The 22,289-nt window shown below is 45.7% G+C and overlaps 1 protein-coding gene across 3 annotated transcripts in view; it reads right to left on the reverse strand.

Moving 5' to 3' along the window:
* Window positions 1–1,295: 1,295 nt before the first annotated feature.
* Window positions 1,296–22,289, reverse strand: part of SLC4A11 (solute carrier family 4 member 11) — a 152,145-nt gene continuing 131,151 nt past the window's right edge. For all 3 annotated transcript variants that reach the window (XM_090035102.1, XM_090035104.1, XM_090035103.1), the window contains exons 18-20: window positions 17,757–17,952; window positions 13,191–13,360; window positions 1,296–9,475 (exon numbers count right to left, since the gene is read on the reverse strand). In XM_090035102.1, the coding sequence (XP_089891228.1) occupies window positions 9,412–9,475; window positions 13,191–13,360; window positions 17,757–17,952 (430 nt within the window). In that variant the 3' untranslated portion in view covers window positions 1,296–9,411. The remainder of the gene's footprint in view (window positions 9,476–13,190; window positions 13,361–17,756; window positions 17,953–22,289) is intronic.

Consider the following 22,289-nt stretch of genomic DNA (forward strand, 5'->3'; position numbering starts at 1 on the left):
AAAGGCCACAGCATCGGAAAATTTCCCAGCACGAACATTCAATCTCAGCTGTTTCCAATGCATCCCCAGCCATTGCCCGGAAGAGGCAAGATTACGGGCTGCAGCTGAGAAGAAGGTGGCTTTACAGCCTCACCTTTGCATCCCAGGCCTTCCAGCGTGCCGAGAGGTCAGCGGGCTTCACCATCACTTCAGAGGCTCAAGCAGCTTCTGCAAGTAAAGCACAGGAGGCTGCTCTGAAACAGTGCAACCACCCAGATCTCACTGCTGTACGAGCCACATGCTGTGCACCTGTCCGCTGCATACGAGCCGGAAAAGGGGCCGCTGAAGGATGCAAGGGGGTGGGGGGGGGGGGGAAAAAAAAAAAAAAAAAATCACTGCCTAGATTGGAAAGGGCTTTTACAGCCTTCATATGCTGCTGCCACCACTGTAGAGGAGCCAGGCAATAAGTGAGAGCGTGCATACGAGTGGAGAAAAAAAAAATCCCATCCTGGGTGGACAATATGCATTTACAACCACACTTCAACATCTATTTGGAGGAGCTGACCCCCCACTCGAGCTAATCACTGCAGTTCACAGTCCAAATACATGGGTGTGCAAAGGAGGTGTGATGTGCACACCTTTGTGTGTGCTCCTCCCCAAGGCCAAGCCCTTTCCAGGGTTTCCATTAAACATTTTCACTTTGCTGCCATCTGAAACTCTCTTGGAAACGCTGCTTTTCAACAGGCCCCTTTAACAAAACGTTAAGCCACATGGGGACCCTCTGACTCCGCAGTAGGTAGGTAGGTAATTAAATGTTTCACCAGAAGTGGATCATCTTCATTCTTCCCAATGATTACATTTCACTGGGTATCTCCTCCTTCGTCATCCCATCTGCCCGTTTCAGATGGTCAGAGCCCCTTTCCTGCAGAGAACCGGCCAGATGTAGGCAACCCTCCTCCATGGGCCGTGTGGTACTCTAGCACCACCGCAAAGCGGGCCTGGGGAGTACGGCACTACCCAGCAACTCGGGAGCCCCGATGCAACTCCCTAAACTAACACAGATTTCCTGGAGGACTCTGAGCAAGCCAGGGCCTTTTAGTGCTGGGGACAGCAACTTAATGTCATGGAAGATGGTGTCGCATAGAGTTACACAGGCCCAGATCCTCAAGAGTCAGCGTTAACACATAGAATCAGCACTCATTTGCTAAAAAGACAAAGTTGCCTCCCTTCCCGTTGTGACTTGTCCCTCCAGAAGCATTCAATGAAAAGAGGACACATGCTAGACACACAAAATAGAAATATATAAACAGCATATTTCTCTTTTTATTCATTTATTTTTTTTTTTAAATACAGAGTTCCTTATACAATAAAGGAATCTCACCCCCTCCCCCTTCCCCAAGAAGCAACTCTTTTATCAAAAGAAAATCGTTCACTGTAAATCAACACTAGTTAAGAGGCATGCGTTTAAGATCATATTTAGCAAATGCAATCTCTATAGGCTGTATCTCTATAAATAAGAACATGTGCGTTGCCCCAAACATTTATCGAGTAGTTCCCAGCCAATCTGGTAAAGGTCATCAAAGTACAGAAATATATTAAAACTACATTCCAAGTGACGTGTAGAAAAATAAAACCACCACTAGTCATCTCCCGGTGTGTTACAGATTGTCTGTGCTCAGCAGCAAACCTCATTAGCTTGTATGGAAGCGGGATGCAGGATTTTGGAGGTCTCTCGAGAAACAGAGAAGATGAACTCCTCCGTCGTTACACGGGGCGTTCCCACTAGGGCCTCACCTGGGATCTCCCAGGGGAAGGAAAGGAAAAAAAAAAAATGTAAATGAGCTGGTTTGATGCAATCTCTATACAGGTCATATGCAGACAAAGGGATTTGCCTGAACGTAAGAAAGAGATGCTTTAGGGAAGTAAGAATTAAATGGTTGGTACTGCCTGACCCTAATTAACCTGTTCCCGTCTCCACGGGAGAAGGCTGGAGGAATACAAAGGTAACCGCGAAACCCTTCTGGAGATGGCTGTGAAATTGCTCAGTTAATTGAATGCCACAATTGATCCAATCACCCAAGCCAGCTGACAGGTAGATGGACACCGTTCTAGCTTTCCATTCAGCTACCATGCTTCATACCCAAAACGATGGGTTTATCTCCTTGGGGACGGCTGCATTTGGATTAAAGAAGTTTCCAGGTCTGGGTCTCTTTGGACTGCAGCCGTGAAGTTCAGCTGCAATTTTTACACCTGGGTGTTTACCTGTGGGCGCCTAAGCCTGTATTTGGACATCTAGATGCAAAGTGACCTGCTTTCATATGTACTGAGCATCCACACATTTTTATACTCAGAGTGCTGAGCACCTCTGGAAAAACAAACAAACCAAGGGCACTTCTTTTTTAAGCCTCGTGCTCTATGTCCCAGGTTTAAAAGCTTTGGTTACTGTCCACCAGAATCACTTCAAAGCTCCCCCAGTCAGAAGCCTTGGGAATGCAGATACGTTACACATTGAACTGGATATGTTAATAATTGAGAGGCGCGTGTAACATTACTGCGACGCCGTGCATCTCTGCGAAATAAATGCGTCACCTGATCAGCTCAGTTTGGAGCGAGAGGACTGTGGTGCTCACAAAAGCAAAACACTTGCTTCCTGAAAAGAAAAAGACGACAGTAGCACAACAGGATACCTAAATCATCTACATAGCAGCCACTGCACCAGTAGGCCAGCTGCACCCAGCAAAGCAAGGCAACACGGAGAGAGACTGAATGCCAATATTCCCTGACCAAACACCTGTGCAAACCCTATCAGTTTACACCGCAGTAGTCATGTGACATAACCGACACAGAGGCATGAAAAGACAGCCTAAATAAGAATATTTTCTGATATATGCCCAGGAAGAACTGAACTCATTTTCCCCCCCAAACCCAACAGGTCACGTGCTCAAATGGACATAAACCGGCTCTTTGAGTCTGATGCACGTTTTCCTCAAATGCACAATCGCATGGGTTAAAGTGAAATAACTGCCAAGCAGCTCTTTCTGGCCCTCTGTCCTGGGCACATAAAGAGAAGAAAGTAGTCAACTTAAAAAAGTTCATCTTGCATTCAACTAGATATTTCCTTTCTCCTGCTATTTCCTCCACCAGAAAGCTGTGCAATATTTACAGCAGGCGGGGAGTCGCCTGGATGAATGCATTTCAAGCTGCTGGTCAAGGAGTGGCCGAAATGGGGGTGTGCATACAAGGCAAGGAGGTTGAGGGTCACAAGCACATTCTCTTGCCTGCCACGTCTAGCTGCACAGTTCAAGTTTCAGTGAGGAGAGCTGGTTTGCCTTCTCTGCAAGAGATGCATGTGGCCAGTACTGCCCTGCACAAGCTGCCACAGTAGGGCCACCTCTACTTGGGGAGCAGGCTGCATTGGAAGATGAACTCTCTCACTGCCAATGACAGCTGGGGAGGAGCACGTGCAGTAACATTTCTTGATACAACTGCAAAGCCCACGTTGGTCTTAAACACAGCACCGAGATCACACCGAGGGAGCTACAGCCCTATAGGGCAGAAACCACCCAAGGCATTTTCTTAGCTTGAAGGACAGCAATGGGGGTAGATGCAGTGCTGTAAGACTCCTGTTGCAACAATGCTAGCAGCCACGAGACAAATAGGAAGATGTCAAGAATTGCTCATTTCTCCCTCTCTTCTTTATTCCATTTGCCAGGTCTTTACAGTCAAGCTACTCGGTTGATAGCCGAGGGGATGGGAGTGCAAGCTTAAGGGACATGGCCTTAAATTCACCTTAAAAACTCAGTAGCCTCACAGTGTGCACAGGTGTGCTAGAAGTCTGCACAAAATTGTGCCCCTTTAAGTACTTCTGGAAAGTCAGCAGATGAAAGGATGTCCCTATGCATGAACCGCCCCAGCGAAGAAACGATCTACAGAAACATAACAGAAGCTGTGCATCACATTATGAGCAATTCCTACTTCATAAAGCAGCTACAGTGGGCAACAGCAGTGTGTTGGGTCTTGGTATTTCTGAAGGCCTCCGAGGGATGTGGGTCCTGCTGCAATGACATGTTGGCTATGTCTCTAGAGTGAAGCCCGGGGTGGGCCTCCAGTGGAGGAGGCAAAGGAGTGTGCCATGCTTAGTATGAAGAGTGGAGGAGAATGGTTCAGAAGAAACCCAAACCAAGACCTGGGAAATGGACAGGTCAAAAAAAAAAAATCACGAACTGAAGCCCTCTCTGATGCAGCCAATTAGCTTTAAAACAAGCATTTGTCAGACACAGAACATCTGCAGGCTAAGAAAAAAAATACAGTCCAATTCAAAAGGAAGCAGCAAACTTCTGGATGATTAACTGCATATATGTCCGCAGTCAAGATGGGCACTAAGCAAATGCTTAACAGAAATCTGGAAGACGAAGGCAGGCATCGGGGAAGTGACACGCATCTCATTTCCCTTTGCACCTTTTCCTCTCCAAGATAGCAAATGAGGTTTGTTCAGACCAGTGTAAAGCTTGGTGATTTAAAGGGGCTTGAACCAAAACCATGTTTCTCCCAAGGCAGTGATGTTGAACAGTTTTCCCTATGCTAGTTTTTCAACAGAATCAGACAGATGGTGCACATGTCTACAAAAAATACATTTTAATTTAGTGTTGCAGGAGATGGAAATGGTGAGAGGGGTTTTTTTTGGACCTACTATGATATTTGTTCTCAACGAAAGCACCTCTGAACGTACATAGGCCGCAGATCTGCATGCAAGTGTTATATTGGTTTGATATGGGATCAGTCACCCCCTTAGTTTATAGGCAGTTTCACCAGGTGATATGCTGTGCAGAATTCAGTGGCATTTCTTTTATTCTAATCCACCAAGCAAACAGGGATCTGCTGGCACGTGACAGCCTACCGGCATCCATCTGTTAACCATTTCAAAACTGTGCTGCTGGAATGCATCTATTTGTTATCTGGAGTGTCAGATTTGTACTCTAAGCAAACTGGGGGGGGGGGGGGAGGGGGAGGGGGGGAAGCTTTTTAAGCCTATTCTGCAATCCGTCTGCCCCGCGATTCCTTGATGCACAATGAAATATCAACATATCCACTTCAATGTGTAATATAATCAAATGCATCCCATTGGCTTTAAAAAAAAAAAAAAAGTGTTGTTTCAGCCCAACAAGTCTATTTAGCAATTGAAATGATATTCCCACCTCATCAGGATGACTTCCAGCCCTACCTTCCTGCACTGGGATCAAACACTGTAGCCTTTACAAGTAAAAAAAGTGTTGTATACTCCCAGCCTTCTCATAGTTTTGGCAGCTGTTGACGACAAATTCAAGTGACAAAATCTCACTCATTTCTGAAGCATTTACCACCTTTTGATTCGAGAAGAAAAAAAACACACAACACAAGGCCCGCTTAATAGCAATCAACATCTTTTCAGATCCAATTCTTTGGCAATATTTGTACATAAAATTGTGCGTATCTAAAGAGCTTATAATAAAAGAAAAGAAAAAAAACTTCTGGTTTTTACATTCTAATTGTCTTTACCTTCATAGAGGTATTAAAGTGCTGAACTATTTCTGTGGAGCAAACTCTCTTTCCTTAGTTAGCCTGTTTCCTGGAAATACCTGCTTGGGTCAGCAGGTCCCAAAGCATCAAGAGAGCTTTCTCTTATTACAGGAAGGAAGGGAATAAAGGGTCCGTGGATGAAAAACCTCATTTTTTATCAGGAATAGGACCAATCGCTCCATCTTTTGAACCTTCTATGATCGTGAGTAGCATTTTGAGAGTATCTGGTGTTAATCCGCCACCCGTATATTAAACCATGGGGTTAAATATTTCAACAAGCATAAATCAGCATAGCTCCGCGTACTGTACTAGACCATACTGATGTACATCTGTTGATCCTGTGGCCCATGATTTATACTGTGAATTACCCTGAAAAATAAAAAGTCATGTTCATGCTACAAAGAAAAATACAAAGATGACTGAAATCACACAACAACTATTTATAAAGCAACAACAAGTACTCTGCACGCCTACTTTAGCAACGAAGGTTAAATGTACCTCCAAGCGCGTTAAGCAGCAGCTATTTGCATTTTATACAACTTAATTTAGCAATGCTTGTCAGTGTATCTGAAAGGGCTGTTTTCAGAGACGGGAAACAGATAAAGGGCAACCTCTCCTCAAAACAGAGACGGGTCTCATTTTACAAATTCAGCTCCTGCAAGACCTCCTGTTCACTGCAATGCAGTCTACTGAACGTGACACTCGGTCACAGACATGACAGGTTACAGCTCATGGGAAGTGAACAAGATGAGCAACAAATGCTGTGCTGACTTGTTCCCGTGCTAGTCCTGTGATTCACTGTTAGACCTGAAATATTTAACGTAGCTTGTAGACTAGGCAGAAGGTTATTCTGCAATAAGATACAGGGTTACATTTCTCTGAAGTCAAGACAAGAGGCTAACCCGGGACCTGTATACCACTTAACCTTTCATGAGATTCCACCCAGGAGTGAACTGCACTCAACAAAACAGCTACCGCAGGACCCAGCCTCCACCCCTCTCCTGCACAGTCAGACCAAAGCCTGTGGCAGGGTCCCCTTTTCATACCTGGAGTCTAAGTTTCTTTATTGCAAGGTCCACTGTTAATGAAACGCAAGCACTGAGAACCCAGGCATCAGTGACCAAAAAAGAGATGACACCAGAAAGCTGTTAATAGGAGTGCCCACATTCACCCTACACAGGTCACCCCAAAGTATTAAAAAAAAGAAAAAGAGGAAAAAAGAAAAAAGGGGAGATACCCATCTGCTCTCAGGGGGTTTTGTCCAATGCGTTTGAAACTTGGAGAAAAAAGCACGAGTTTAAGGATTGCAAAGCACTGCTGTTACACTTCATGTCTGACAGCGAACATCAATACTGCGCTCTCACTGAGTTGCTTGGCCTTTCTCTGTCGATTAGATCACGTTGGGGTCCTTATGGCCACCCAACGCATCTGCCCCTCTAAACCACCCAGGGCTTTGTTTGCTGAATAGCCGACTCATCTGGAACAGCTGTACATTCATTTGGGAGCTTTGTAGCGATTGCTTCTGGATTTATTACCAACTCAGTATTAGTAAAGGTGCTCACAATTTCCTGTCATTTGTCTTGTTCTTGATCACGCAGCTGACCTCTGCATCGCCACATTTGTTACCACAGCAATTTTTTTTAATACTGTTTGCCTAGGAATGTCTTAGAGAAACAAATGCATGGCAATGCCTAAATGTTATTTATTGGGGGGGGTGGAAGTGTCCCTTTAAAGCAGTTCTGTAAGAATTGAGTGGCACCCACATGCAGAACACATTTTTGAGGTCTTGCAAGGCAGGTTCGGTTGCTAATGAAACAGTGTCTCCAGTCTCTGTCATTCCTGGGTTAAACCTTTATCCTAAGGCAGCAGGGTACAGCCTTTAAAACAGGCCGATGCTCCTTCATTGGATGTCAACAGGAAACTTGAGAACTTTGAGGAAAAAAAAAAAAAATAGAAAAACTCTGCTTGTTAGCATAGTTAAAAGCCGAAGGCAACCCCACATGTTATTCAGTGGGTTGTTTGGGCGTATGTTTAGTTTTAGCAGGAGGGTTTTCATCAGCATCTACTCTCTCAGGTAGCATTCACTGCCTTAATGAAGTAAAAATGCCTGATTGCCAATGCACCCTGATAAATCTGACTGCCAATTATTATGCAAACACTCTGCTCCAGACTCTTTCCTGTAATAATCTGCTGTAAGTTGGCATTTCATTTTACAAAGTTGTCTTAATTTCTTCTCCTTAAACAAACAAACAAAAATCCTCATCTCTGATATGCCACTCTTTTCAAGAAAAAAACAAAACCAAACCAAACTGTGCTGCGGATCACCACAGGTGAATACAGAACTAAAGCTTGTTTCACAGTACTTTGAATTAAAAACAACCCCCCCCCAAAAAAAACCAAAAAACCGAACAACTGACCATAGTACAAGCAAAATCAACCCAGAAATATAAAAATAGACAGCAGGAGAGTTAGAATTCATCCAGAAATATAATGTAACGTCTGGGAAGCGGAGAGTTTAGCAACCAAATGGAAGTATTGAAGTGGCAGACAAGTATCGATTAGGCAGAAACAAAAAAAATTTCGGTCAACACTGTACATTAAAATTAAAAGGGAAAATTCACATGTCAGAAAGCATTCAGACAGTGTGATGCAGGTTACTGAGGCCAAGGGCTAAGAAAAAAAATGCAAAAAGTGTTTTGAATCTAGCAGTACATTAACAAAAAACTAGTAGTAACTGGGGAGTTTGAAGGAAAAAAAAAGAAAAAGTGACAGTTGTGTCTTGCAAGAGGAAAAAAAAAAAGCCCTGAAGCAAGGAACAAGTATATGGCAGGACAGCAACGGATAACACTGATTACACACAAACACTTTCCAGATCTCGAAAGAACGCGCCTATATATATATATATCCAGTATATGTATATTATATGCAAAATATATACACAGATCTGTATGTATATATGTACACATAGGCACTACTGTACATATGTATAGGTGAACATTAATACACATGACTGGATTTTGCCAACTGGCAGCATCCAGGTGAATCTGGGCACAGCCGAGGCACCGGCTGCTGTGCAAACCTACAGTCCCACGTTCGACTGCCGAGAAGGAAGGGCATAAAGCAGATCCCAACAACTCCCGAGCGGCCGAGACCCAGCTGCGAGTTCTCCGTCAGCATCACACCACCAATCTGGCTTCTGAGCATTTCGGGTACATTTGAGGAAATTAAATACAACACACTTTACAGCCTTAGATGAACCAGTACAAACCCACCCCCAGATGCTTTCAATTCCAGCCCTTTCTCTAAGCAATCAATGTGAGGTGCTGGCTAGACATCCCTTCTGGCATCAGCTACCCCACCCGGAAGGTCAGCTTAAGAAGAGCAGATATTTGGGACGCTGCATCCTAGCCCCAAATTACACTGCAATGCTATAAAGTAAGGGTCGGTTGCCATCCTTACACACCAAGAGTGTTCTGGGAAGTGGGACCCTGTGTATTTAAAAAGAAAGAGGGATTGCCCCTTTAAACAAGGGAATGTAGCAACCCTAGCAAAGTGCAATCCACAGATAGGAAGAGGTTGATCTTTGGGATTTCCAGTTTGGAGGTGGGGGGGATGTAGGTGACGTTTCTATAAAGCTTGCTTGCCTCAAATCTCTGAAGAGCACTGGCCTGCCAATCCAATGCGGTTGGGGTTTGACACTTGAAAGTTCATTTGGACTCTGATAGCCTGTCACCGAGTGCCATACTAGAGCAGAAAGAGGAGTCAGGAGAGTTGTAGCCAAGAGAACTTCAGGTAAGTCTTTCTACATCTCAGCGAGGCTGCCGGGTCCTTCCAGTCTGAAACACAGCTTCCTGTCCCGAGAGCCGAGGGTCGTTTTCAGTGCTCTGCGTCCATAGCATCTAAGTATTTGGCTTCAATGATCCTAGGAAGCAGGTTATACCTAAGAGGAAATGAAAGAGGATTAGCTTCTCGTTCTCATTGCATTAAGGGTTTCGTTCATCCGTTGTCAGGCTCTTCAGAGCTGGACACATCTGGGGCAATACATACATTATGAGCAAATTGAAGGTAAAAAAAAATCCCAACCCATGCTCAGGTGTTTCTGCTCATAATTGCTGAGGTCTGTAAACAGCACAGCTGGGAAGAGACTCCGGGAACAAACACCGAGGATCAGCTGTCAAAGCAGCGTTCAGAAGGAGAGGAGGCTGGACCACACGTGTGCCCAGCAGACCTTCTCCATTTCTAACTTCTTTGTCCCTACTGTGCACTTAGCAAAGTAACACAGCTCTCTGTTCCTAAATCGATGCTGATACACCCTCCTCCCCACCCCCACCCCCACTCACGCATTCAGAAAATGCAAGCCAAAACCTGACTCAGGCCCATAACTGACGTACTGGCTTAAGAGTCAGGATAGATAGGATAGACGGATAGGGCAGATTTCAGGGGTTTTTTGGATTCTAGGTGTTCAGCCTAGAAAATTCCTTTAAATAAGAAAGCCGAGACCACAAACCTGAAGGAGCTTAGGCTGTAGAGGAACCACATTTCACACACCCTGGTATAATTGCTAAAAAGACAAAAGTGCAGCTATTGCATCCATGCATCTACCTCTTTGGCCAGCTCCATGGTATTCTGCACCTATCCATTGCGCCGCATCTCCAAAGGGTCTCGGAGTCATGGAGGGTCTCACCATAGTTCCCCATATGCCCCCAGATAAAATGTGATGTTTTCCAGGCCAACTCAGAGAGAGCAAGTCCTCCTGGAAACCGTGTCCAGGAAGTGCGGCATCCCAGGAGACAGTCTGGGTGAGGCAGTGGGAACTCCCTGGTGCTCAAAGCTGGGCCCCAGACCCTTGCAAGGGCTGGAACAAGAATTATTATTTTTTTCTCCCCACTATAAATAGCTTTTGTATATAAAAGTTCCTGTAAAGAACAAAGGCTGTTTCCACTCCACCAGTCTTCTCGTGATGCAGCAGACTGCATGCAGCAGTTCACTGGCTCCTCAGTCCAAAGCTACTGCCTCCCCAGTGGCTAAGGAAGGCTTAACGCAGGACTCTGCCCCTGCTGTTTGCCACCCCAAGAAGTGGAGGGAGAGTCACAATATCTGCTTGTTCTACTCTACCCTGCTATACACCATAAAAAAAAAAAAAGGATGAGCCTTCTTGCTTAAGACATGCACTGCAATATTGGAGAGGGAAGATGGAGGGGAAGATGCATGTGGTATGTCAGTAAATACGGTGTACAGTACATGGCACAGAAAGGCTCTGGGCCTGGTCTGGCCCATTCAAAGAAACCCATTTAAGCAAAGCAAACACTAAGCGTTGCTTCAGGCCAGCTGAAAAGTCTCTCTCCTTAATAAATTCAACTAGCCACTTGTGCACGAATGCCTCGGCCTCCAAAACAGCACAGGAAGTTACTTTAGCTGTTTAAATAAACAAAACGCAGCAGCAGTAACAAGTCCGCTTTGAATATGGAAATACTTTCTCAACAGAAAGCCAGGAAAGGAATTTGGAAGGTCGGGCTCTGTAGAAAAATGCCCTGAATTCCACAAATTGATCCAATTCAAAATAAAAGGGCTTTAAAGGCAGGGAAGGGGGGGGAGGGGTATGCCTTGGAAATGCAAGCTTGCTCTTCTCTAAATTAGACACCATGGCGAGAATCTCCAAAAAAGATACTGTTCAGAGAGAAACCTGAAAATCCTCTTATGCAAGGGGATTGCAGTGGGTCCAACACAATAGGTGGAAACTGTGTTTTGCCTCCGGAAAAGGAAAGAGGATCGTGGTGGGTCTCTCAGCTAAGCCACTAGGCCGGGACTTGCTGTTCCTAGGGGGCAGTTCCCAGCTCCGATACAAAAGGATGCGTGGGGCCCCGGCAAGTCACTTGACTCGTCACACATCTCACCTTCCCCATGTTTGAGAAAGGGATAGTGATTTTCTCTCTTTTTTCTTGCCCCCGTGTTAGCCTCTCTGGGGCCGGCACCATCGCTACGACAAAGTGGAGTCGCAGACTTGGTTGGGGACTGGAGACGTTCCCATAAAACACATGATCAGCACACAGTAAAGACCGGGTGTGTGTAGGAAATGCCTGAACTACCCTGGGCAATAAGGCAGTGTGACCATACAAACGTGGCCCTCTCTCAGGGCTTACCCTGTATTAGCCACACCAGCAGGGCTACAGACCCCTGCTTGGCACAACACTGCATCCGAGGCGTATGGGAGCTAGACTCATCAACCAGTCAAAGGGAACTCTTCAGGTGGACAGAGACAAGTGCTAGGTCAATAAAGCTGATACAAGTTTAGCTTTGAAATGCAGGATACACCTATACACTGCACTTCAATGCTGCACCATGTGGAGCATCACAGACACACTCGTAGGTATTAGGAAAAACTCTTTTTTTTTTTTTTTGTACCTGGCTGGGGCAAGTAAGCCCTAGTTCTTCTGGAAAACCAGCAAATAAAGGCAGCAGCAGAAGGAAGGGAGGGTTACTTAGGGCCAGACTGTTAAAAGGGACTCCGAGGTTGAACTTCCACTGATTTTGGTGAGCTTTAGCCCTTTAAATATATATATTTTTTTTTTAAATAAAAGGCCGCCTCTTGGAGTCTTATCCGGATCTTACCGGAGATCACAGAAATCCTGAGAGCTGTATCAATAGGTCAGGATTGGGCCCTAATTTTTTCCACCTGCACAATACGCAATCCTCAAAAGGCATTTCCAAATGTTTTTAGCAACCAATCTTATGCCTTCAAGTCAGGTGGGAAGCTGATGCTGCATTATCATGAAGGCACATTTCATTTGGGTTTCCAAGTACCACCAGATTGGCCAAAGGCCATCAGGCCATGCAGAGAACTGATTTCTCCGTAACCTAATACAGTTTGATGTTGGGTTTCGTTGGGTCACTCCCTTCATTTCCTGTCCACGAAAGGGAGGAATAGGCAATACATGCAAGGCACTGGCCAATGGTTTGAGTTAAACGCTGGACACTCACCAACGCCCTCCCCGAGGGTCACATTTTCCAAGTTTGGCAGGACTGGGAGAGGAAGTCTTTTCAAAACCAAGGTGTCACCACTTTAACGAATTGTGGGCACAAGTCATGGTCACCCCAACTATAGGGAACAGTGCCCAGGAGATTGCTAGGACGACTGTCCAGTGCTTGTAGCAGTAAGGCACCATGTAAGCAAAACTCATTTTTTTCTCAGCGTAACGAGGAGATATTCTTGCCAACCGTTTGTTATAGCTCCGCTTACGGTGACAAGTTTCAGGTCGCTTTAGATCGCTTTGTGTTTCAATCGATGCATTTATGTACTCACAGTTTCCAAGAGCCACTTTGCTGCGAGCAAGGCACCGCCGTGCTCCACATCAAGAGGTGGAAGCATCTCGTGCAAGGTCGGTACCCGTCACATGTTTCCCACGTGTTGGGTCGGCCTACATACATCAGCAGGGCTCCATGCCCTGTATTGCCTACTTCCCCCATCAATTGTGTAGGGGGGAAAAAAAAAAAAAGAGGCAGAGCAGAAGCCTCACCCTAGGACACAACCCAACACATAGAACAGAGTCAAGGATGACGAGCAAGTCTCAGAAGAGTAAGGGGCTGCCCAGCCACAAGTTGAAAGCAGCCCAGGGAGGCCGCTCAGTGAAATACTGCCCACTTAGAGAGCATCTTACCTGATTGGGATCATTCCTATCATAATGAGGGGAAAAATCATTTTCATGTAGGGTAAAGGCGACATCCCAAATCCACAGAGGATGAAGAGCTGGAGGACCTGCAAGCCTGTGAAATAGTGGATTTTCCGCTGAGGGACTCGGCGAATGTAATGGGTCGGAGGATAGGCAGTCTGGAGAAAAAGAAAGAAACCACACACACAAAGCGAGGTGTCAGCAACAAGTCTGTTCATTCTGGGCTCAAGGGCATGGCATGTGCTGGAGAGAAAATCATTTTTTTTTTATTTTTATTTTTAAGAAACCATTAACACGCACAACTGCAATGACTCATTTCACACACCAGCAAGGGCTAAGCTGCAGCTACACAGCAAACCATGGCAAAGTCCCAATGAAAAATAAAAAAGCCAAATATGAGCTTTAAAAAAAAAAAAAAAAAAAAAGCGGGGGAGGGCATAATTCAGGGCTTTGGGGGTTAAAGCTAATGCCTCTGGCAACACTGCTGAAAAAACAGAAGGTTCGGCAGAAAAAAAAATGGGGAAAACACACAGCTCGGATTGCCTCGGGGAACATCTGGAGTACAAGAAGTTATACTGATAATAAATACAGTAAAGAGTTTTCCTCGAGTATGATGACCAGCCACTGCAGTAACAGCAAATACTCGGGGGTGGGGGAGGGTGCGTCTCACGCAGTGATGTTCGGCAGATGTGTTTGGGTGTTGCTCCGGCTATGCAGTTTGTTTTCTATGTCGGATGGGCTCCTTGCCATTTTCAAATGGATTCAGAGGGCTGGAAGGGATCTCGTGTCCTCTAGCTCAACCCCGTCATGAATGCAGGACGGCTATGCCCAGAGCTTCCCACCTTCTCCCCTAAGACTGATATAAGCATGGTGATCCGCACATGGGGAAACCACTGGACTGACTCTAGACCCCAATCGAGGCTCGAGTCGCCTGCTAGCGTAGTCGCAGGGCTGAACAGGTCTCGGAGCGTTGGAATCGCTGTTCCCATCTGAAAATACTCAGGATTTCCTAAGCATGGTGCAAGCCGCACCAAAACCATGCTCTACAAACATAGCGGGCGGCCAGCTTTTATTTACCCAATCAAAAAAAAAAAAAAAAAAAAAAAAAGAAAAGCAATATATTTAATGACATCCAGGTAACCATAGGTTTTGATAAGAGACATCAAATACGATTAGGGTGGTCTTCCCCTCGAGGCCCAATTTCTGGGCCTCTGGAAGGCTATAGGAGTATTGCCAGGGACCCCAAGATTTGACCCTGGTTATCACGTCAAGGGAAGACAAGAAACAAGAAACAGTTAGCGACCAGCCCGGCTCATCGGTTGAACTGGTTAGAAACGTGGGATGTCAAAATTCATTCTCGATCCACATCAAAACCAATGTTTCTTGGAACAGTGCAACAAAAGCCATTTACTCTGCTGGCATTTCATTAATCTATGTAAAAATACATAAAAACATTTTGATCTAACAAGGCAACGTGAAAACGGTTTTGATACTGGAGTGGGAATGTAGAAGCAAACCCGCTTAAATATTCCAGTGAAATTGGTGCGGTCTTAATTACTTGTAATGGTTTCCATTTCAATAAAGCTCCATTTTTCCAAAGGAAAGCTGCTCCAAGAATTTCAAATCAGCTCTCCTTGGGAGCAACTTGGAACAGCACTGGACCATGGAAGTCAGCTACCTACTTATTACCTGCGAAGCATAGCTGGTTTCTGAAAGCGCTCCACAAAAAAGGTGAATTGAAGAATTTTGACACATCAAGACGTCAAGTTGAGGAAGGAGGTGCAGGTTTTTGCTTGCAAAGAGAGATGACTGCACTGTCACCTGAATCAGGGCAGGAATCTCTCATCTACTGCTAAGGAATGTAATACCAAAATCAAGACTTAAGGTACATCTGGACTGCAGCTCACATAGGAAGACTCAAGCTAACTTTAAATCGGTCAGCTCAAGTCCCACTAGAAGTGCAGCAATGTGAGCCTGCACTGAGCTCTTCATTAACTGCATGAGCATTTAATCAGCTTCCCAGTCAGATTATGCAGCCCCAGCGCAAACTGATGCTGTAAAAAGGTATCCGCTCCCAAGCTCCCTAGTTTAAAGCTGGTCCTGATAAGTCTGCATGACCCACAGTATAGACAAAGCCTTAACAAGCAACTGAAACAGCGACTTATTTTTGACCTGCTTGCTTAAAACCTGCATTTAATTTGTTTCACATATACACATCCAGCATATTTATATTCACAATTTAATCATTAAAAACTTTTGTTTAAACAATGTTCTGCTCTGCCATTAGTTTCATTTACTCTTCAAGTTCACTGACCTGCATCTGGTATTGCTATGATGCCATACATTCCTGCATAAAACACATCCCCAAATAAAACATGCACCCTACTTCTGGAAGGTAGGACATAGGGGGGGGAAAAAAAAAAAGATTTTTTTTTTTTTTTTTTTTTAAACGCTCATGGCTGTATTTGAGACAGTAAATTCTCCTGGGAACAGAGGATCCAGAACATATGGCACCAGGAAGTTTTTAAGACAGTGTGGACAAGGCAGCTAATCTCCTGGGATGCCACAGCTCCTGGACACTGTTTCCAGGAGGACTTCTTCTATATTGCAGAAGGTGATGGCCCAGACCCGAGCAAGGACAGTAGCAGGCCTGTTAGTTCTTTATACAACTTGCTGATAATAAAGTGCTGTTTCTGTATCACAAGCCTCATCAAAATACTACCAGCAGCTCCCTTGCTGCTTCAGGCACAAGCTGCAGGGCTCACCCAATAGCTACAGCTATGAGGGTTAACCCAAATCCGCCATCGCGGCAGCTGTATAGTTTGCACTGTTTCTCAATAAAGAGAACAGCTTCCCCATTTAACACGAACACCCTAATTTGGGTGGAGGCTGATTTTTTGGGACACATTGTGGTCAAAGAGCCTGAAGTTGAATCGATGCCATCTTTGCAGATTGGTCTAAGCTGCATAGATTGAACTGATATGCAAGTGCTTTACAGACATTCAGTTTTGATTCCAGAAATGCAGCCACACCTCTGCAGTGGCCCAGGCCAGAAGCCAGGGGGCGCTAGACCACATCTCACTGCTGGGTTGGAGCAGACCACTTGGGCCCAGGATAGTTTGCCCACCTGGAGTGGGGTGGCTTGCAAGGGGTGGTGCAAAGCATCCTGGGATACTGGTCTGACCACTGTTTTTTAGCCAGCACTTATTTACTATTATTTATTTTTTCCATTCCTGTGGATCTGTTTTTGTTAAGATCCCTTTGGGCAGGGACTTTTCTTACCTCTGGGGATGCCACAGGGCCCAAAAAACCCATGAAAAAAAGAAAAGTGGCACATGTGGCAGCACCATGTGCCGCCCAAAGCCAGAGCCTGGCCAGCGAGAGCTACATTCAGCTCCTGGCCAGGCTCCACGTGGCATGATCACCACTGCTGCAGCCCCAGGAGTCCCCCAGGATCCCAGGTAAGGCTGCTCGGGTCAGACTAGTGCTAGCCCCAGCCTCCCCTACCTCACCTGGAGTAACTTGGCACACAGAGCATATGTGGCATGGGAGTTCCCCAGGGCAAGCTGTGTCGCCACTAGTTGTCCCTGGGGAGTGAAACATCCATGCGTGTCTGGATGCGGCCTATCCGTCTCATTAGCACCTACCATATTTTTGCAGAGAAACAGATGCGTCTGTGGCGAAAGGGGCAAGAACTGTAAAGACGAGGTTAGGTTTCCCAAGCCATTCAGAGTACAAAAAAAAAATTTATGGGGAACCCATTTCTGGCCTCATGGACTTCCAACATCGAGGGAAGCCTGCTCAACTGAATGCGTATCATGGTAGTCGTTATCCATTTTGCATTTGTGCCCAAAGTCCTCAGCCTGTCCTGAAGGCTTACAAGCACTTAATATTACACGGCAGAGATGTGTTTTTAAACTGGGTCATTTTGTCCAGTTTTTTGTTGGTTTTTTTTTTTTTTTTTTAAGGATGTCAAGTTGCTAGGCCAAACACTGCTTTTTAATTTCTTTACCAGGAGTGGCATGTTCATGTTGGAGAATCAGACTTGACTGACTGTCAAACACACTGCAGCCCAAAGGCTTAAAGTGCATAAGGCTTTAGGGGCATAATGCTTTGGGCATATAAGCCTATTAATTTATCCCCAGAGGTTCAGAGCAAGGCAGAGGGAATCAAACACGAAACCTGTATTGCGATAAGGGATTCAAGCTAGGAAAGGCTTCTTGCCTCGTTTGCCCACGATCAACAATATTAAAAGAAAAACTATGAGAAATACAAAAAAAGGGCAGGGCAGACAAGAGAAGTTCCTTGAAAGCAAGCAGCATATAGGGAAGCCTGTCAGACTTAGCAGAGGGAGAGTGGGAATCCCATGGAGGCATACCATCCTGCAAACATTGCTGTGGCTGCACATACTAGGCAGCGTCCATGGTGCGCACATGAGAAGGTGTCTAAAACCTGCAATCAAGGGCTATGTAATGGCAAGGTTTCGAAACAGGAGGAGCTGTGCTGGGGAAGAGCTTCATACCCAAGCTGCAGCTCACCGAAGCAAACACGTACCTGCTCTTTCAGCAAGAGGGCCACTCGCTCGAAGAGCTGATTCCCGTCAATGGAGGTCAGGGCGATGTACAGGAAGAGGCCGTAGAGGACCGGCTTTGGGATCCACTGCAGAGGGAAAGGCAGCAGCAAGAGCGAAAGCCCCACCAAGAAGTTGGCCACAAGGCTGGTCAGTCGGGTTTCCTTCACGCTCACAATGCTGGAGGTGGCAGCGCCGCGAGAGCAAGAGACAGAAAGGGAACGACTTAGCATGCGTGCTTGTTGCTGAGACTCAAAAGCTTGCAAAGAACAATTTTTCCAACAATTTAGCTGGTCAAAAAAACCATTTCACATTTACCCAAAGAACTGTGTCTGCCTATTGTTGTGACTTACTCACGTGGGGAGTCTCCCAGGACATGTGAGACTCGAGGATTACACATCCCGCTTGCGTTGAGTTGAGTTATCTCCAGCCAAAAGGCAAATGCTTTAGAAGATGCAATCCTCTTGGACTTGGTCCAAGCATTTAGCCCGCAACTCAAAACAACACAGCCGCTGGACGAGAGCCAGGGCCCAGCACCAGTGGGCTGATGTTGTTTTCCCCTCTGCGCTCGGTTTCTCCCGAGCTCCACAGGTCCTACCTGAGCTTTAACTACATTAGGCCTCTACCAGGAGTGAAGCAAAAGTGCTGTAAACAGCTGTCTTTGCGCAAGGTAATCTGTCCTGGCGTTACCCGACTCCAGGCTGAACTGCTGTATATGCACAGCATTTTTTTTTTTAATCCAAGAGGGATCAGTTCTCTGGCTGCTACATCAACTAGTAAGTGAACCACATGGAAAAAAAACAAAACAACAAACCCTAAAAAACCTCACTTGTGACTAAGTAGTCAGGTGTTTTTGATAAACACGAGGATCCCCTTTGTCAGGGAAAACGTTCAGAATATTGCGTAGGGAATTGCCAACCTAAATTCTGCTGTGGACTTGCAGCGGCCTCTTTGCAAATTGCTTGTTGCTATGCTAAAAATGCAGTCAGTGCAAAAGTTCCAGATGTTGGCAGATGACACAGGCTGACTTTTCACTGAAAAGAAAAATAAATGACAGAAGCAGCACCCGGCCGCTTAGAAACACGCTGGCTGATATACTGCCTTCACGACTGAAACGGCGTAACCCCTCCTTGTTACAAGCTGGAAAAGAAGATAAGGCAAAGAAATGCTGCTGCTCTGAACGTGAACGTTTCCACCCGTGGGTTCCCTGCACCTACCAAAAATAGCAAAAAGGAAATTCTCATTTCCTAGGACTATTAAAAAAAAAAGTGGAGGGTTTATTTATTTGGTTTCCTTATGAGAAAACATCCACCAATTCAGCAGGTTACAACTGGGCAAGTCCTGCTTATTTCAGCATGGAGGCAACTGGACTGAAGACTGTTTAGTACCTTCTTGTGGTCAACAAAGCAGAAACCTTGTACTCCAGATGACCTCTACCCGTTACTGCTAAAGTGTTTTAGCACACTGTGCAACACAGGGCTGGAAAACCAATAGGACACATTTTTCTGGTTAATGCATATGCATTTCTGGGGCTTCACAATTCTTTTGGTCCTAGAAGAGATTTCCTGCACCGCAGGGTGAATTCTTTCAGTGATAAATTCTTGCCAAAAAAAAAAAAAAAATTGGGACAACTTGCATGCCATAGGCCAAGATGAACTATAAGCCCCCGACTCACTCCCCTATATTACATGCAGGAATGCAGCGTTTAGGTTGTGGGGAGATGAGGATTTGAACTCAGAAAATTGAAGATCGTTCAAATGAAGCAGCCTTCCACCTGCTTTCCATTTGGATGGCTGAGCCCTTGACCGGAAGGAGTGACTGGGTTAAGTTTTGCATCCAACTGGGGGGTGGAAAAAAGTGTGGTACGCGTGCACCTTGGTCGCAGCAGAATTGAGACAGGCAGTTACTAAATCTAAAGGCGAAAGGCTAAGGGTCAAAGGGGAGGAGGCACAAACAGTTCAACCCCATGGGCGAACAAGGGAACAGACCCGTCACAATATTCAGGATTAAGACTTAAAATGAGAGATGACTAGAGGGAACATTAAAGGAATTGCCCTGCAAAAGCCCCAGGTGCATCCAAATAGCAGAAACTGGAGCCTTATTACTACCTATTCCTCCAAATAGTGGAAACTCAAGTCTTATACCCCACTGTCCAGACTCTTGCAAACATATAATCACTGCCCAGAGCATCCTTGAACCCCAAGGGAGAGCAGAGAAGTTTTCCCCATTGTACCCAAAATCTGTAAGCATCTTTGGAGGACTCAGACAGCAGCAAGGGAGGCAGAATGAGCTATCCTCCAATCTACACCCCGGCCTGGCTTGCCGCAGACTAGCAGCCTTCAGACAAACTAGAAGCCTCTGCATCTCTTTGCTAGAATTGGATGGTTTTCAACGCAAATGATGGTGGCCATTCAGGAGCGATTTGGACCAGGAACACATGCCTGTTGCTCATGAGGCCAGGCAACAGAAAAAGGCAGAGAAGAAATACATTTTTTGGCTTGCCTGGTCCAGGAAACAGCGAGCGTCTAGGAAGCACTCCCTCGCCCCTCTGCATTGTTGAACAGAATACAATGGGAGATTAATATTGTTTCATGGAAACGGGTCAAGCTCTGGGCAACCTCCTGGCTTGCAAACTGATTTGAATATTATCTCTTCACTTGAGAATTCAGAAAATGTGCCGGGTTCTTTGCAAGCCAAATGAAACAAATCAACAGAAAGGCTGGCTGCCCGTGCTGGACGTGGAACAACTAGAGGGGTGGTTCATAGGCAAGCGGGGGAAAAAGGGCGACGGGAAAGGCTGTTCGGGGCTGCAGGGACCGTAAAGCTTCTGTTCATCTTCTGCTGGATTTCATTCCCCATCTCCCTTTTTCTGTGGCAGCAAGGAGGTTTTAAGGGCTTTGAAGTTGGAAGGAAGATGGCTTGGCAAATAAAGGCTTGGAAGGATTATTCCAGCAGGTAGGGGCTGCATGAATAACACAACCCATGAGAAAGATGAAAGAGGGCTCGAGGTCGGCATCCTCGGAGACGAGTGGAGCAATGCAAATGAGGCCAAGCAGAAGTAGGGGCTGGAAGATTTAGGAAAGGAAAAGCCAAGAGATTTCGTTCTTCCCACCAAAGCAATTAGAAAGTCCAATGTAGCAAAGAAATGCTGGTCTCCTTTGCTGATGGATTTAGGAACAGCAGCACTGAGGCTTGTGCTGATCTCATTAGTGGTCCAGGCATGATAAACTGTCCTGATGCAAAGAGGGCTGCGGACACGGCTCTTCGCTCCAGGACACTTGTGGAAAAAGCCTATTAGTTATAAGGTGCCCGGTATTTACGAACGAACGAACGAACGAACGAACGAACGAACGAACGAACGAACGAACGAACGAACGAACGAACGAACGAACGAACGAACGAACGAACGAACGCACTCGCAATTGCTCTCAACTTTGTCAGATTTGAATAAAAAAAAAAGTTCCCATTCTGGGTTTCTGCTCCTGACTGAACTTTTTTGGCATGCTTAAATGAAATGGTTCAAACTGTTTCTAAGAACAAGGTAAAAGGGGGAAAATGCACTATTTTGGCCATGCTGAAAGAAACTTCCAAGAGCCATTCCCTTAAGCAGCTCAAGACTCGGTGTTTGGGAGCGAGTTCTTGAAAAAAAGAGATGGCAGGAACACCATTTTCCATGTAAGCTGCTTTGGAGTGGGTGGGGGGAGGGGGCAGAGGGGAACCACTCAGTTTGGCCATATTAGTAATTCCCAGGAAAATAAGAATACCACTGAAGTTCATACATGCTTAAAAGAGATCTCTTGGGAGTTTGGCAGGCAAGGGAGCTCCTGGAATTAGAGATGACCCGCTCCGGGCTTCACGGAGCAGACCCACTGCCCTGAATTAGTTTGTCTGCAACGCCCCGGCTCCGAGTTTTTGCCTGTCTAAGACTGATGGCAGATTATTCTGCACCAAAAAAAAAATTAAGCTTCCTTCCTGGGACTCTTCCTTTCTCTGCCCTTCCCCGCTTAGTTCTTTTCTGAGAGCAGAGAGGGGAGCTTTGGGATGCAGGATTAAAAAAACAAAAAAAACACCCCAAACTTTTTTTGATTTTTCAATTCAGATTCACGTTTCCCATCGGTGAGGCTGGAAGACAAGAGAAGATGACAGAGATGCTCTGCAGAACAGTAAAATAGAAACAAGAGGTTTAAGATCCCTATGGGAGTTCACACAGGCAGAAAACACTCCAATTTTAGCTCAGAATCCAGTTTAAAAGTAGCCATTTATGTACCTGATCCCCTTTGAACAGAGTGAACTCAAAAGCCCGAAAGGCAAATGCACCGGGTAAGCTTATGAACATCAGCCCTTGCTGGTCCCAGTCCTGCCGGAGGGTTGAGAGATGGCACAGGAGAGACGCCTGTCAACAGAGAAGCCAGCGAGACGGCTTTAATAAGGGCCAGAGGATCACCAGAGGGGGAGAGGAAGGACAGGAAGGAGAAGATGGCGCTAATGCTGACTGATGCAGCACTTGGGTCGGTGAT

This window comes from Crocodylus siamensis, chromosome 2 (assembly GCF_052110815.1).
Source record: "Crocodylus siamensis isolate JL-2025a chromosome 2, ASM5211081v1, whole genome shotgun sequence".
NCBI lineage: Eukaryota > Metazoa > Chordata > Crocodylia > Crocodylidae > Crocodylus > Crocodylus siamensis.